The sequence below is a fragment of the Mobula hypostoma genome, chromosome 6, assembly GCF_963921235.1.
Source record: "Mobula hypostoma chromosome 6, sMobHyp1.1, whole genome shotgun sequence".
Classification (NCBI taxonomy): Eukaryota; Metazoa; Chordata; class Chondrichthyes; order Myliobatiformes; family Myliobatidae; genus Mobula; species Mobula hypostoma.
The window spans coordinates 71,538,431-71,552,951 of NC_086102.1; the positions used below are offsets into that span (position 1 = coordinate 71,538,431).

The 14,521-nt window shown below is 40.8% G+C and overlaps 1 protein-coding gene across 2 annotated transcripts in view; it reads right to left on the reverse strand.

Annotated features, from left to right (window-relative positions):
- b4galt4 (UDP-Gal:betaGlcNAc beta 1,4- galactosyltransferase, polypeptide 4) overlaps window positions 1-14,521 on the reverse strand; it is a 47,072-nt gene that overhangs the window by 17,330 nt on the left and 15,221 nt on the right. The window contains exons 2-4 of one of the 2 annotated variants that reach the window (XM_063050978.1): window positions 9,090-9,184; window positions 4,030-4,262; window positions 3,013-3,200 (exon numbers count right to left, since the gene is read on the reverse strand). In XM_063050978.1, coding sequence (XP_062907048.1) covers window positions 3,013-3,200; window positions 4,030-4,262; window positions 9,090-9,141 — 473 coding nt within the window. In that variant the 5' untranslated portion in view covers window positions 9,142-9,184. Of the gene's footprint in view, window positions 1-3,012; window positions 3,201-4,029; window positions 4,263-8,761; window positions 9,185-14,521 lie in introns of both variants that reach the window. The other variant, XM_063050977.1, reaches the window with a different exon arrangement.

A 14,521-nucleotide genomic window follows, 5' to 3' on the forward strand; every position in this document is an offset into this window, starting at 1 on the left:
TGAAGACTCGTACGGGCAGATTTGGGAACAGCTTCTTTCCATCTGTGATAAGACTGCTGAATGGATCCTGACCCGGATCTGGGCCGTACCTTCCAAATATCCGGACCTGCCTCTCGGTTTTTTTGCACTACCTTACTTTCCATTTTTCTATTTTCTATTTATGATTTATAATTTAACTTTTTAATATTTACTATCGATTTGTAATCCAGGGAGCAGGAAGCGCAGAATCAAATATCGCTGTGATAATTGTACGTTCTAGTATCAATTGTTTGGTGACAAAGTATAAAGTATAACAATTATTGTTATTTTTACTTTTTTTTTTCTCTCCTAGATTATGTATTGCATTGAACTGCTGCTGCTAAGTTAACAAATTTCACGTCACATGCCAGTGATAATAAACCTGATTCTGACTGGCTATAAGAAATCTGTTTAAAAACCCACAGCATAGGTTATAGTTTAAAGTCATTGGCTGATGCATTACAACAATATGCTGGTTTATTAAAGATCAATAAATGAAAATATGTAAGCTTTCCTTCAGAAAACAGAAGTTTCTAATCTAAAGTAATAAATTAGAGCATGTGATTCAATTTCTGGGCAGCCATAAGCAATAAAAGAAAACCTTTTTCACTAATTTAATAGCTTATGGGAAGTACAACAGATACAGTAAGCAAGGTGATAAAAAATATCTTTTCGCAACAAGAAGCTTATACTGCAGCTGGATTCAGTATTTTCAAGGATGTCCTGGAAAGTAGGGCACAAAATATTTATCTGCAACTTTGCTCTGAATGCAAAAGCAGTACCGTGAATGAACTTCAACTACTCCACCTCCACCTTGATCTGATGACAAACATATCTTGCTGAATATTGCTATTTCTCAAAGAATACTACATACAAGCAAACCTTTTTAAGAAATATTCAAAATAAATATATACATGATCAATTTTGGCTAGGATACCACAGAGAACGCTCCTGGTCTTTGAAATTGTGACAATTACATCCACCTCCACTAAACAGGAGACAGAGTACTGATTTAGTATCAATTCTGCACTCAAATAATAGCCTACTTCATTGTTCTCAACACCTTTCAGTAAAACTTCACCAGATTATTACCAAAGTCAAAACTGGTAATTTACGGAACTGGATTTATTCTAATGACAATTCCTCTTAACTCTACATTGAATTTACCAGCAAAAAAACACCATTCTTTAAAAGAAGTATGGAGAAATTAATGAGATAGAATGGCAGTAAGTTCTCGGATGTGCTTTGCCCAAGGGTTTTGTAGGAGGGTATAAGGAGGTAGTGCAGCACTGGTCATTACCCTTTAAAATTATATTGTTTCTAGGACTAATTCCCCTATGCAAATGCAACTCCATTATTTGGGGAGGGACAGAGCAAACAGGGAAGTGTTGCCCAGTTTACCTGAATTGGTAGGGAAATAAGAGAATCTATTGTAAAGGAAGTGGTAATGGGGCAACTGCAAAATAATATTCAGTCCAGAATGAGTCAAACAGGAAAAATGCAAAGGAAACCTGCTGGAATTAAGCGGTTTTAAAATACACCTTTCCTCCACACAATTTCTGCTCGGCCTGCTGAGTGCCCCCTGCAAATTATTTGTTGGCATAGATGGTGCTTTGGTTAATAGACAGACACAAAGCAAAGGAGGAAAAAAACCCAGCTTATTTAGGTTAGGAAGCTGCTACCAGAGCTCTGTCATAGGGATTGGTGCTGGGGTACCAGCTGTTCACAACCTATAAACAAACAATAAAGAAAAGCAAATGGTACTATCCTTTACGGCAGGGGTCCCCAACCTTTTTTGCACCACGGACTGGTTTAATATTGATAATATTCTTGCGGACCGGCCGAAGGGGGGGGCGGGGGGGGCGGAGGGATGTTCAAGTAGGGTTAAACTCACCTCAACATGTCTTTCACAGATTGTAGGGTTGCCAACCTTCTCACTCCCAAATAAGGGACAAAAGTAGCAGTCAAATCCTGGGACACCTTACCCTAGGAAAGACTACCATGACCATGAAAGCCTTGCGCAGGCACCTGTGTGTGCATGCGTGTACGTGCCGATTTTTTCCCCACAAATTGGCTTTGCCTTCATCTTCCCGACTATACTGTACATACATTATTTCTACTCTATATAGGCTGTGTATTTATCATATCATTCTTGCTTTTACTATATGTTAGTGTTATTTATTTTCGGTGTTATGTGTTATTTGGTATGATTTGTTAGGTTATTTTTTGGATCTGGGAACGCTCAAAAATTTTTCCCATATAAATTAATGGTAATTGCTTCTTCGCTTCATGCCATTTCGGCACAAAAGGTTTCATAGGAATGCTCTACCTTGGTGTGGGCAATACGGGACAAACCAATTTAGCCCAATATACGGGATGTCCCGGCAAATACGGGACAGTTGGCAACCCTATGTTCAAGTTCAACAGTGCGTGACAGGGAACGAGGAAAGGTGCAGCTGACTCATATCATTTCCTCACGGCCCGGTAGCACATGCTTTGTGACCCGGTACCGGTCCGCAAAAGGACTTGAGTACAGAATACAGATATCATCCTACAATTAAACACAGATCTTGCCAGGGCACTTTAGGGATACAGTCTGGATTCCCAACGTAAGGTTGGGTACATATGGAAGCAGAGGGAGCAATGTAAATTCAGCAGATTATCATAGATGTGTTCAAAGGAGAGACTAGGCAGATGAGGTCTTTAATTTGGAGTGTAGCAGATAGAGAGCTGATACCAAAATGTCAAAATTCTTAAGGGGTTTGACGAGAGTACTTTTGGAGCTTAAGTTTCCTCAACTGGACATCTACAAAGGATGCAACTAAAATTACTTCTTGTGTAAATAAAAGTCGAAAAATCAACAGATGCTGGAAACCTGAGTTTCACTAGATCAGCATGAAGCTCATTGAAATTTTTATACGGTATAACATGCAATTTTTTTTTTATTTAGACTCACATTCAACCATCACCTGTTATAAAAGCAATTCCACCTACTTGTATCCTGTAGCATTCCGGCCCACAACTAGGTGTTTTGGCACATTATCACAGAGGTATAGATTGAAGTCGTTCTCTGGTAGAAGATCAACATCATGAAAAATGAAACAGTCCCACTTGTGCTCCTTCAGTGCTTCCAGGAAACCCACATTCAACAGCTTGGCTCGATTAAATTTACTATTACCAGCCTGATGGAATAAAAGGCAGTCAATATGCACCAGCTGTTCAGGGTCCATTGGGAAAAAAATAAATGTGCCTCCTATATTGGTACCAAGTCAGCAACTAGCACGCTTCTTATAAATATTGAAAATTGAACCAATGTCAAACTTTGTTAAAATGAAGTCTTTTGTTGAGATTTGACTTGTTTAATATATAAAGGTGTGTTTTTACAGAAGATTATTGAATAATAATTTCAGCTATTTAAGTGCATTTTTACATTAATTGTGCAATAAACCCTAATCAGGTTGTGAAATTCTTATTAAAATCTACAGACAATTTTTGTTGTAAGCATCCATGTAACTGGCATTTTTGGAACAGATTTAAAAAGTCCAATGCTCTTTACCAAAGTTTATAAATATGTTATCAGGTGACATTTGAAAAGAGAGCTGTTGGTAAGATAGCAGTATAAATAAAATACAATACGAATCATATGAAGACACCAAATGTCTGTGGTGGTGGTGGGGTGGGGGGGGGGAGAGGAATAAGGAATGTAAATGTAAAATCAAGAATGGAAAGAAGCTAAGTTAGCCAAACTACTGTAGGTATAGGAAATAAAGGACAAATAAAAAGTTTCAACCTATTTCAAAAACACAAGTCAACGACATACAGGGGAAAGGGAAAAGCATTCTTCAATAAAGATATACATTTTATCAAGAAAAATTAGTTATAAATTAATTTATGACCAAACAATAAAATGTGCCCATCAAGATCAAATTAATTATAATTCAAAGGTTTAATCGATGTGTAAATTTATGAGTCAATGTCCTGCTTTCTCAATACTCTTTAGTTATTAAGTACCTGATTAATAATGTATATCCCATAATCCAGAAGCTGCCGTTGTAGGAATGGATGTAGATGGTCAAGTAAATACAAGAGATGTCTTTCTCGATTCCTGTACGGAATCAGTATGGCAACACGTTGAAGCGGGTGGCACTCTTGAGGTGTAAACATCCCTTTCTGTACTTTTGGATTTTTCTTCTCTACTTGTGCCAAAGTGAGTTTTACGTCAAATTGTAGCTTTTTTGCACCACCTAAAAGATTGAATAAGAAATTATTTTGTTTATCCCATTATTTGATAACTACAACTACAATGATCATCCTCTCAACTACATTGATCATTCTTAATTTTGATGGACAAATTGCACAAATGCAACGGACTGTTTTTAAATTAAGAACAATAATTTATAAAGACTTTTAAATGTCAACAGAAAAAAATCTGTCATAGTTTGCCATAAACACAAGAGATTCTGCAGATCACACACAAAATGCTGGAGGAACTCAGCAGGCCAGGCAGCATCTATGGAAAACAGTACAGTCGATGTTTCAGGCCGAAAACCTTTGGCAGTACTGGTTTATATTCTGTTTGGGTAGCCTCCAACCTGATGACATGAACATCGATTTCTCAAATTTTCAGTAATGCCTCCCCACTCCCTCCCCCCTTCACCATTTCCCATCCCCTTGATCCTCTCTCATGTTACCTCCTTGCCCACCCATCACCTCCCTCTGGTGCTCCTCTCCCACTCCCCCCCCCTTCTTCTTTCTTCCATGGCCTTCTGTCTCTTTCACTAATCAACTTCCCAGCTCTTTGCTTCATCCCTCCCCCTCCAAGTTTCACCTGTCTCCAGGTGTTTCTCTCTCCCCTCCCCCACCTTTCAAATCTACTGCTCAGCTTTTTTTCTCCAGTCCTGCCGAAGGGTTTCGGCCTCAAACGTCAACTGTACTTTTTTCCATAGATGCTGCCTGGTCTGATGAGTTCCTCCAGCATTTTGTGTGTGTTGCTCGGATTTGCTGCATCTGCGGGTTTTCTCCTGTTCGAGATTGTGTGTGTGTGTGTGTGTGTGTGTGTGTGTGTGTGTGTGGAGGGGCGGGGGAAGGGAGAGAGAGAGAGAGAGAGAGAGAGGGAGGGACAGACAGACAGACAGACAGACACACACACACACACAGGAATTCAGCAGGTCAGGCAGCACAATGCTTTACAGTACCAGTGATCCAGAATTCAGAATCAAGTATAATATCTCTGGCATATGTCATGAAATTTGTTAACTTTGCAGCATTAGTACATTGCAATACATGATAATGTATATTTAAAAAACTCTAAATTACATAGGATATGTATGTATATTAAGCCATTTGATTAAATAATTAGTGCAAAAACAGAAATAAAAGGTAGTGAGGTAGAGTTCATGGGTTCAATGTCCATTCAGAAATCAGGTGGATGATGAAAGAAGCTGTTCCTGAATCACTGAGTGTGCCTCTTCAGGCTTCTGTACCTCCTACCTGATGGTAACAGTGAGAACAGGGCATGCCCTGGGTGCTGGAGGTCCTTAATAATGGGCGCTGCCTTTCTGAGACACCGTTCCCTAAAGAGGTCCTGGGTACTTTGTAGGCCAGTGCCCAAGATGGAGCTGACTAGATTTACAACCTTCTGCAATTTCTTTCGGTTCTGTGCAGTAGCCCCTCCATACCACACAGTGATGCAGCCTGCCAGAATGCGCTCCATGGTACAACCATAGAAGTTTTTGAGTGTATTTGTTGACATGCCAAATCTCTTCAATCTAATAAAGTATAGCCACTGTCTTGTCTTCTTTATAACTGCATCGATATGTTGGGACCAGGTTAGAGCCTCAAAGATCCTGACACCCAGGAACTTGAAGCTGCTCACTCTCTCCACTTCTGATTCCTCTATGAGGATTGGTATGTGTTCCTTCATCTTACCCTTCCTGAAGTCCACAATCAACTCTTTCATTTTACTGATGTAAAGTGCCAGGTTGTTGCTATGACACCACTCCACTAGTTGGTGTATCTCACTCCTGTACGCCCTCTCGTCACCACCTGAGATTCTACCAATAATTGTTGTATTGTCAGAAAATTTATAGATAAATATTTGAAAATTTATAGATATATATTTGAGCCATGCCTAGCCACACAGTCATGTGTATATAGAGAATAGAGCAGTGGACTAAGCACACACTCCCGAAGTGCGCCAGTGTTGATTGTCAGTGAAGAGGATATGTTATCACCAATCCACACAGATTGTGGTCTTCCGGTTAGGAAGTCGAAGGTCCAATTGCAGAGGGAGGTACAAAGGCCCAGTTTCTGCAACTTCTCAATCAGGATTGTGGGAATAATGGTAATAAATGCTGAGCTATAGTCGATGAACAGCATCCTGACGTAGGTGTTTGTGTTGTCCAGGTGGGCTGAAGCCGTGTGGAGAGCCATTGAGATTGTGTCTGCCATTGACCATTGTGGTGATAGGCAAATTGCAACGGGTCCAGGTCTTTGCTGAGGCAGGAGTTCAGCCTAGTCATGACCAACCTCTCAAAGCATTCCATCACTGTCGATGTGAGTGCTACCAGGCGATAGTCATTAAGGCAGCCCACATTATTCTTCTTAGGCACTGGTATGATTGATTCCTCTTTGAAGCAAGTGGGAACTTCTGCCCGTAGCAGTGAGAGGTTGATAATGTCCTTGAATACGCCCGCTAGTTGGTTGGCACAGGTTTTCAGAGCCTTACTAGGTACTCCATCTGGACCTTCTGCCTTGTGAGAGTTCACTCTTTTTAAAGACAGCCTAACATTGGCCTCTGAGACGGAGATCACAGGGTCATCAGGTGCAGCAGGGATCTTCACAGCTGTAGTTGTTCTCCCTTTCAAGGTGTGCATAGAAAGCATTGAGCTCATCTGGTAGTGAAGCATCGCTGCCACTCATGCTATTGGGTTTCGCTTTGTAGGAAGTAATGTCTTGCAAGCCCTGCCAGAGTTGCCGTGCATCCGATGTGGCCTCCAACCTCGTTCACCCTTGAAATGGCTCTCCGCAAATCATACCTGGTTTTCTGGTGCAGGCCTGGGTTGCCGGACTTGAATGCCACAGATCTAGCCTTTAGCAGACGATGTACCTCCTAGTTCATGCATGGCTTTTGGTTTGGGAATGTACAGCAAGTCTTTGTGGGCACACACTCATCCACACAGGTTTTAATGAAGTCGGTAACAACTGTAGCATACTCATCCATGTTCGAAGATGAATTCCTGAATACAGTCCAGTCCACCAATTCAAAGCAGTTCTCCTGTGCTTCCCTTGTCCATACCTTCTTGGTCCTCACTACTGGTGCTGCAGTCTTCAGTCTCTGCCTATATTCAGGAAGTAGAAGTACAGCCAGGTGATCAGACTTCCCAAAGTGAGGGTGTGGAATAGCACGGTAGGCATTCTTGATGGTGGTTTAGCAATGGTCCAGTGTGTTGTTTCCTCTGGTGTTACAAGTGACCTGTTGATGGTAGTTGCTTAGTACCCAGGTATTTGAAGTCCCGAACGATTTCCACATCCATTCCCTTGATGGAGATGGGAATGCAGGGTGTTTTCACCTTCCTGAAGTCCACCACCATCTCCTCAGTCTTAAGTGATGTTGAGCTGCAGGTGATTCAATCCACATCACTCAACAAAACTCTTCTGTACTCAGACTCTTGAACCCAGCTGATACAGCCCACAACTACCGAATCGTCCAAAGGCTTCTGCGGGTGGCAGAAACCCAGGGATTGCTGGGAGGCACGGCTCAAAGGGCCAGAAGAGCTATTCTGCACTGCAGCTCAATAAATAGTAAATAAAATTTATGGAAAGGAGTAAACAGTCAATATTTTAGGCCAAGATTCTTTATCCAGAGTATACTTTTGCCATTATTTTGCCTCTTCACTGATACTAGGAACACCTACAATATCTGCACGATCACACCCAACAGGACTTTTCGAGGAAGCACAAGTGGACCATTCGGTCCATAGAGACTCTTCTTAGCTAATCTGCACCTCAATTCCATTTATGCACTTTTGACCCAATAAAAACCTGCTGACCTTGATTTTCAAAATCACAAATGCCTCAGCAGGTACCAGTGAGGTGTTAGATTTGTCTCTCGCCCTGGAGACATCACCATAAAAATATCGGCTGACACCCAAGGTGAAAACTTTCAGATGAAAATGCTAGAGTACCAATGCCAAGTAAACACACAAAGGTGGTGCAAAACTTTTTCATTTAATCAAAAAAAGAGCAGTGTGCATATCCAGTGTTCTAGCCAATATTTATTCCAAACAATAAAATAAAATCACTGAAATAGTTTACTCCCCAAACAGTAATAGCTGGGATAATGACCAGGTTATTTTCAAATTGTTATAGGGATGTTCTACATAATCAAATTGGCTGCAGGGTTTCCTACATTACAAGGGTAGAACAACTTGAAAAGGACTTGCATTGGCTGCAAAGCATTTTCAGTGCCCACCTGTAGGTAATGGCTATCATTCTTCTTATCTCAATTATGCCAGTTAAATGCGTCCATTGAGAACTATTTCAGGCTAAATGAATACCATACTTCAGTCTTACCTCAAGAAAAAAGTGAATTTCATAATAATGACTTCTCCATTTCACAATAGCCTGCCCCATAAATGAGTTCCCATAAGTTTATTTTATATATATTTCCAAAACAAAATTATTCCCAAATACTTGTAAATTCTTCCTCCCTTCTCTTAATTAAAAATTTCCTTAAACTTACGTAGATATGGCGTTAGAAATGGGCACAATGGCAAATGTGATGTAGTTGGAGATAATTTTGGTGAGCAAAGTGGACAAACTGATGTCATCTGTCCTTCACTCCGATTTGACATCTTCCAAAATCTAGGTATCACAGGTCGGTGGTGAATTTCCTTTACTAGCTCCTGCATGTTACTGGTTGCCAGCCAAGTAACAATAGAGCCAAGACTAACAAAAATTAACAGAAGTCTTAATTTTTGAAGAAAACTTTGAGCTGCAAACTTGTAAGCCATTGTACTATGACAAAAGAGCAGTAGAGGCAGTGGATCAAAGACAAGTGAAGCACCAACTTGTGACAAGGGAATCTTGTGGAATCATTACAAGAATTCTCTCCATCTGCATTTGGTTCTGTCTAGGCCATATTTTACACTGATAGTCATTGAACCTGTAAGAGGAAAGAAAAGTAGTCAATTGAGATAATACACATTATTTACAGCAAAGTAATTTCAAAAAGACACTTATTGATGCAAAATGGGTGCCAATGTACGGAACAGGGCATCCCATTGCAACAAGAGCTAAAACTTTGTGATTTAACCAAGACTAGTAATTTGTATAGAATTGATCTTTTTTTTAGGACAGTCAGCACTATTCATAAAATAATTTTTCATTTAATTACATGCAATAATGGGAAAAACAAAAATCAAAATCCAGGATGCGATCCTTATCTCCAATAGTGACATGCATGTTATCTCTGAAGGATCAAACCGTGCGTATAGTCGGTGTGGACTTTGCCTGAAAAATTATTACATTATTGCAAGTTAAACAATTTTAGGCAATCTTGAAAAATATAAGGTGTTATACAATCGTGATTTATTTGATATTAATACACATTTTAAATTATTTTATTCCAGAAAGGAGATGAGATTAATTGCACCAATATAACAGTAACAAGGAACCCATCTGGTAAAAAGCAAAGCCCACATCTATTATAATTACAATTCAAAGTACATTTATTATCAGCCTCAGATCATCATACAGCACAGCAAACTGTCATGAAGCTCACAGACACGAAGCCCAGAGCAACCGAAGCAGGCCCATAACCACGGCCTCAGTGCAGCAAAAAGTGGAGCAGCGCACAGAAATGGCCTGACCCTCACCTCCAGTCCCTACACCCTGCCTTTTCAATCCATCTGGCCTGGCATTTAAATCGTCCAAACATCAGGTCCTTCCTTGTTCTAAGACCTAGGCCATGTTGCATTGATACATTCGAGTCCTGGACCCTAACACCACGTACCAGCCTGTACCCACCCTTTGGATTGATCAGACCTTGCTCTTGGTTCAGGTGGACGAGCTCCAAAACTCTTCCGTCTCGACCTCGCTCTGACTTCTCCTCGAACATGCCTCAACCTTGCTCCAACTTTGCAATGCGCCCACACCCCTTGACCCTCGAGTCAGCCTCAGCTTTGTTTGCCTTTTCAATTACCATGATTTCTTTATTATGGGGGAGATTCAAACAAGAGGACATGAGTTGAGAGTTAAAGGGCAAAAGTTTAGGGGTAACATGAGGGGGAACTTCTTTACTCAGAGAGTGGTAGCTGTGTGGAATGAGCTTCCAGCAGAAGTGGTTGAGGCACGTTCGATGTTGTCATTTAAAGTTAAATTGTATAGATATATGGACAGGAAAGGAATGGAGGGTTATGGGCTGAGTGCAGGTCGGTGGGACTAGGTGAGAGTAAGAGTTCAGCACAGACTAGAAGGGCCGAGATGACCTGTTTCCATGCTGTAATTGTTATATGGTTTTACAGAAAAAGTGCTATTAATAGAGTATTTAGTTGTATTTCTTGCTTTAGGAACCACCAGAAAGATGTCACTCGTCCTCAGAAGCACCATATTAAACTGGAAAACAATACAATATCAGCCTCTCTTTTAGTCTCCTATATTTTAGGTTGAGGTTGATATGAACATTAGTACAATATAGTGGTAGCAAATGTTGCTACACTAAATTGCTGCTTTCTCCAAAAATTAATGGCATGAACAGATCAATTCCAATCTTGAAATATGGAAGTCTATAAATGCTTCTGATAACATAATCTATTAATAGTGTGTGGAAACAATGATGGCAGTGCTATTTTTCTTCCATTCTCCACTTGTGGCAAACTCAAGGACAGGTCACCCCCAGACTTCAGCAGTCACATGACAACTAGACTGCAGTTTGATACTCAGGAGGGATGGACATTGCAGCAGATATTTCTGCTGGTCTCATCTGTGCTAGCGTACACACATCCAGTCAGCCAGTCTTGAGCTTGCACCTTACACTTGCTTTAAAAGTATCAACAGCAGAAACGAGAAAAGCTCAATAACACTTTGTTGACAGAGGTCTTTACATAATGGTGTGATAGCATGCTGGACTAATAATAAAAGTACTCCACGCATCAGGATGTGTTATTCTGCCAAATCCCAGAGATCGCCTGATGACTGGCATAGATCATTTCCACAGGGATCCATGATTCCCTTATCCATTTTTTCTTCACTTATCCCACTTCTAGCACTTATCCCTGCAAGCAGCAGAAGTGCTACATCTGCCCACTCACCTCCTCGCTCAACTCCATTCAGGGCCCTAAATAGTCTTTCCAGTTGAGGTAATATTTCACATATGTATCCGTTGGTGTTGTCTGCTGTATCCTCCTCTACGTTGGTAAGATCTGATATAGATTAGGGAACGACTTTGTCAAACACAGCCTTTCCCAACCATTTTTAGCCTAAAGCAACTTCATACTTGCCACTGCCTGTCTTAAGACACAATACACTTTCCGGTGCCCACCATGGTGTAAGAACATGTCAACCATGCGCTAACATAAGAAAAATGATGCTGCTTTAAACTTCAATTTGTCTTTAAGCCTAGCTTACACAGCACCTGTGTGCTGTACAGCAGCTTTGATAACAATGTGATCCTTGAGCTTGATGGTTTTATAGCAAGAGTTGAAATATCTGGTTCAAGTTGTAACAGCAAAAGCCTCAAGTCCCCACACATAACAATGTCTAAGCAGTTTCTGTTTTTTGTGAGTATGTGGCTCACAGCACTGAAGCCCTTTTCAACAAGGTGGAATGGAAATGTAATGAAGAGCAGTTTGGCTCTTCTCCAAAGACCAGGAAACTTTGTATGACAGTGTAGCCTGTATCACAAAAGGCGATATTTTTGAAAAGCAGTTTTGCTTCATCATCCTGAATTGCAATAACTTCTTCTTGCAAGCTCTCTTCCTATATTTCCACCTTGCAAAGAAATCGGTTAATTACCAGTCTGGAATTTTCAGATTGTTCAAATCCTTGAATTGATTCTGAAAATCCTCCTTCAATGACTGCAGGTGTAAGATGTACTCGTGTAAATTACCATCTGTGAAAAAGAGTGCTATACTTTCCATGCAGGGAAACTGTGAGAACATTCTTTTTTCCAATGTTCTGTTTATCTATTTCCAATTTTCTAATAAAAGTGGACACTGCTCTTTTTGCCTGGATTAAGTTGTAATTCTCACCCTGCAGTTTCACATTTTTAATGTTCATTTTGTCATATAGATTGGCTATGTGTGCCACATTTTTCACATTGAAGCTCAATCTGGTTTCCCAATATCTTGTTGATTTTGAGCAAAAATTCAACCACAGTGTCAAAAAGATGAACGAAACGTTTTAAGAAGCAGCCTTTTGACAGCCAATGCACTTCAATGTGAAGAAACAAGCTTTCAAACTCTTCATCATTATCTTGACATAACTGGCAAAATATTCTGCTACTTAATGGATGAGTTTTAATTTTGTTGATAGCAGATATTATAAGAGTCATGCTTGAAAAAGTCTCTTTTCTTTATCAATCTTTTTATTAATTTAAAGAAAGTACATATATACAAGCGGATTATCTCAAATATCTACATAGATAACAATACATATAAAAGGTAAAATAAACATTATCAAGATCATACCTAGTATTAATCTAATAGTATATAATAAAAAATAAGATAATCAATTCTCCTCTTATCATTTCATAAAAAGAAAAAAGATAAAGAAACTTCTATATTTTTTATATATATATATATATATATATAAAAACCACTTCTCTATAGACAAAAACAAAAAATAAGAAAAAAAAAGAAAAAAGAAGGGGACTGGGCAGCCCATACTGAGTGTAAAAGCAAGAAAAAAGAGAAACTTTTTGATCAAATCCAAAGTTTCAAGAAAGTAACTAGAAGAGCATCAAACCATATGAAAATATTGAATAAAAGGTCGCCAGGTTTCTTCAAATTTAAAGGATGTATCAAATGTCCATCTTCTTATTTTCTCTAAACTTAGACAGGACATAATGGAGGAAAGCCAATTAAAAAAAAACAGTAGGTGGATTAGAGTCCTTCCATTTAAGCAAAATGGCTTCCTAGCCAATAAAGTTGATCGGAAACAGGAATATGTCCTGCTTCCGGTGGAGTGATCCCAAAAATTGCTGTAAATAAATCAACACACATCAAAGTTGCTGGTGAACGCAGCAGGCCAGGCAGCATCTATAGGAAGAGGCGCAGTCGACGTTTCAGGCCGAGACCCTTCGTCAGGACTAACTGAAGGAAGAGTGAGTAAGGGATTTGAAAGCTGGAGGGGGAGGGGGAGATGCAAAATGATAGGAGAAGACAGGAGGGGGAGGGATAGAGCCGAGAGCTGGACAGGTGATAGGCAAAAGGGGATATGAGAGGATCATGGGACAGGAGGTCTGGGAAGAAAGACGGGGGGGGGGTGACCCAGAGGATGGGCAAGAGGTATATTCAGAGGGACAGAGGGAGAAAAAGGAGAGTGAGAGAAAGAATGTGTGCATAAAAATGAGTAACAGCTGGGGTACGATGGGGAGGTGGGGCCTAGCGGAAGTTAGAGAAGTCAATGTTCATGCCATCAGGTTGGAGGCTACCCAGACGGAATATAAGGTATTGTTCCTCCAACCTGAGTGTGGCTTCATCTTTACAGTAGAGGATGCCGTGGATAACATGTCAGAATGGGAATGGGATGTGGAATTAAAATGTGTGGCCACTGGGAGATCCTGCTTTCTCTGGCGGACAAAGCGTAGATGTTCAGCAAAGCGGTCTCCCAGTCTGCGTCGGGTCTCACCAATATATAAAAGGCCACATCGGGAGCACCGGACGCAGTATATCACCCCAGTCGACTCACAGGTGAAGTGATGCCTCACCTGGAAGGACTGTTTGGGGCCCTGAATGGTGGTAAGGGAGGAAGTGTAAGGGCATGTGTAGCACTTGTTCCGCTTACACGGATAAGTGCCAGGAGGGAGATCAGTGGGGAGGGATGGGGGGGACGAATGGACAAGGGAGTTGTGTAGGGAGCGATCCCTGCGGAATGCAGAGAGAGTGGGGGAGGGAAAGATGTGCTTAGTGGTGGGATCCCGTTGGAGGTGGCGGAAGTTACGGAGAATATGTTGGACCCGGAGGCTGGTGGGGTGGTAGGTGAGGACCAGGGGAACCCTATTCCTAGTGGGGTGGTGGGAGGATGGAGTGAGAGCAGATGTACGTGAAATGGGGGAGATGCGTTTAAGAGCAGAGTTGATAGTGGAGGAAGGGAAGCCCCTTTCTTTAAAAAATGAAGACATCTCCCTCGTCCTAGAATGAAAAGCCTCATCCTGAGAGCAGATGCGGCGGAGATGGAGGAATTGCGAGAAGGGGATGGCGTTTTTGCAAGAGACAGGGTGAGAAGAGGAATAGTCCAGATAGCTGTGAGAGTCAGTAGGCTTATAGTAGACATAAGTGGA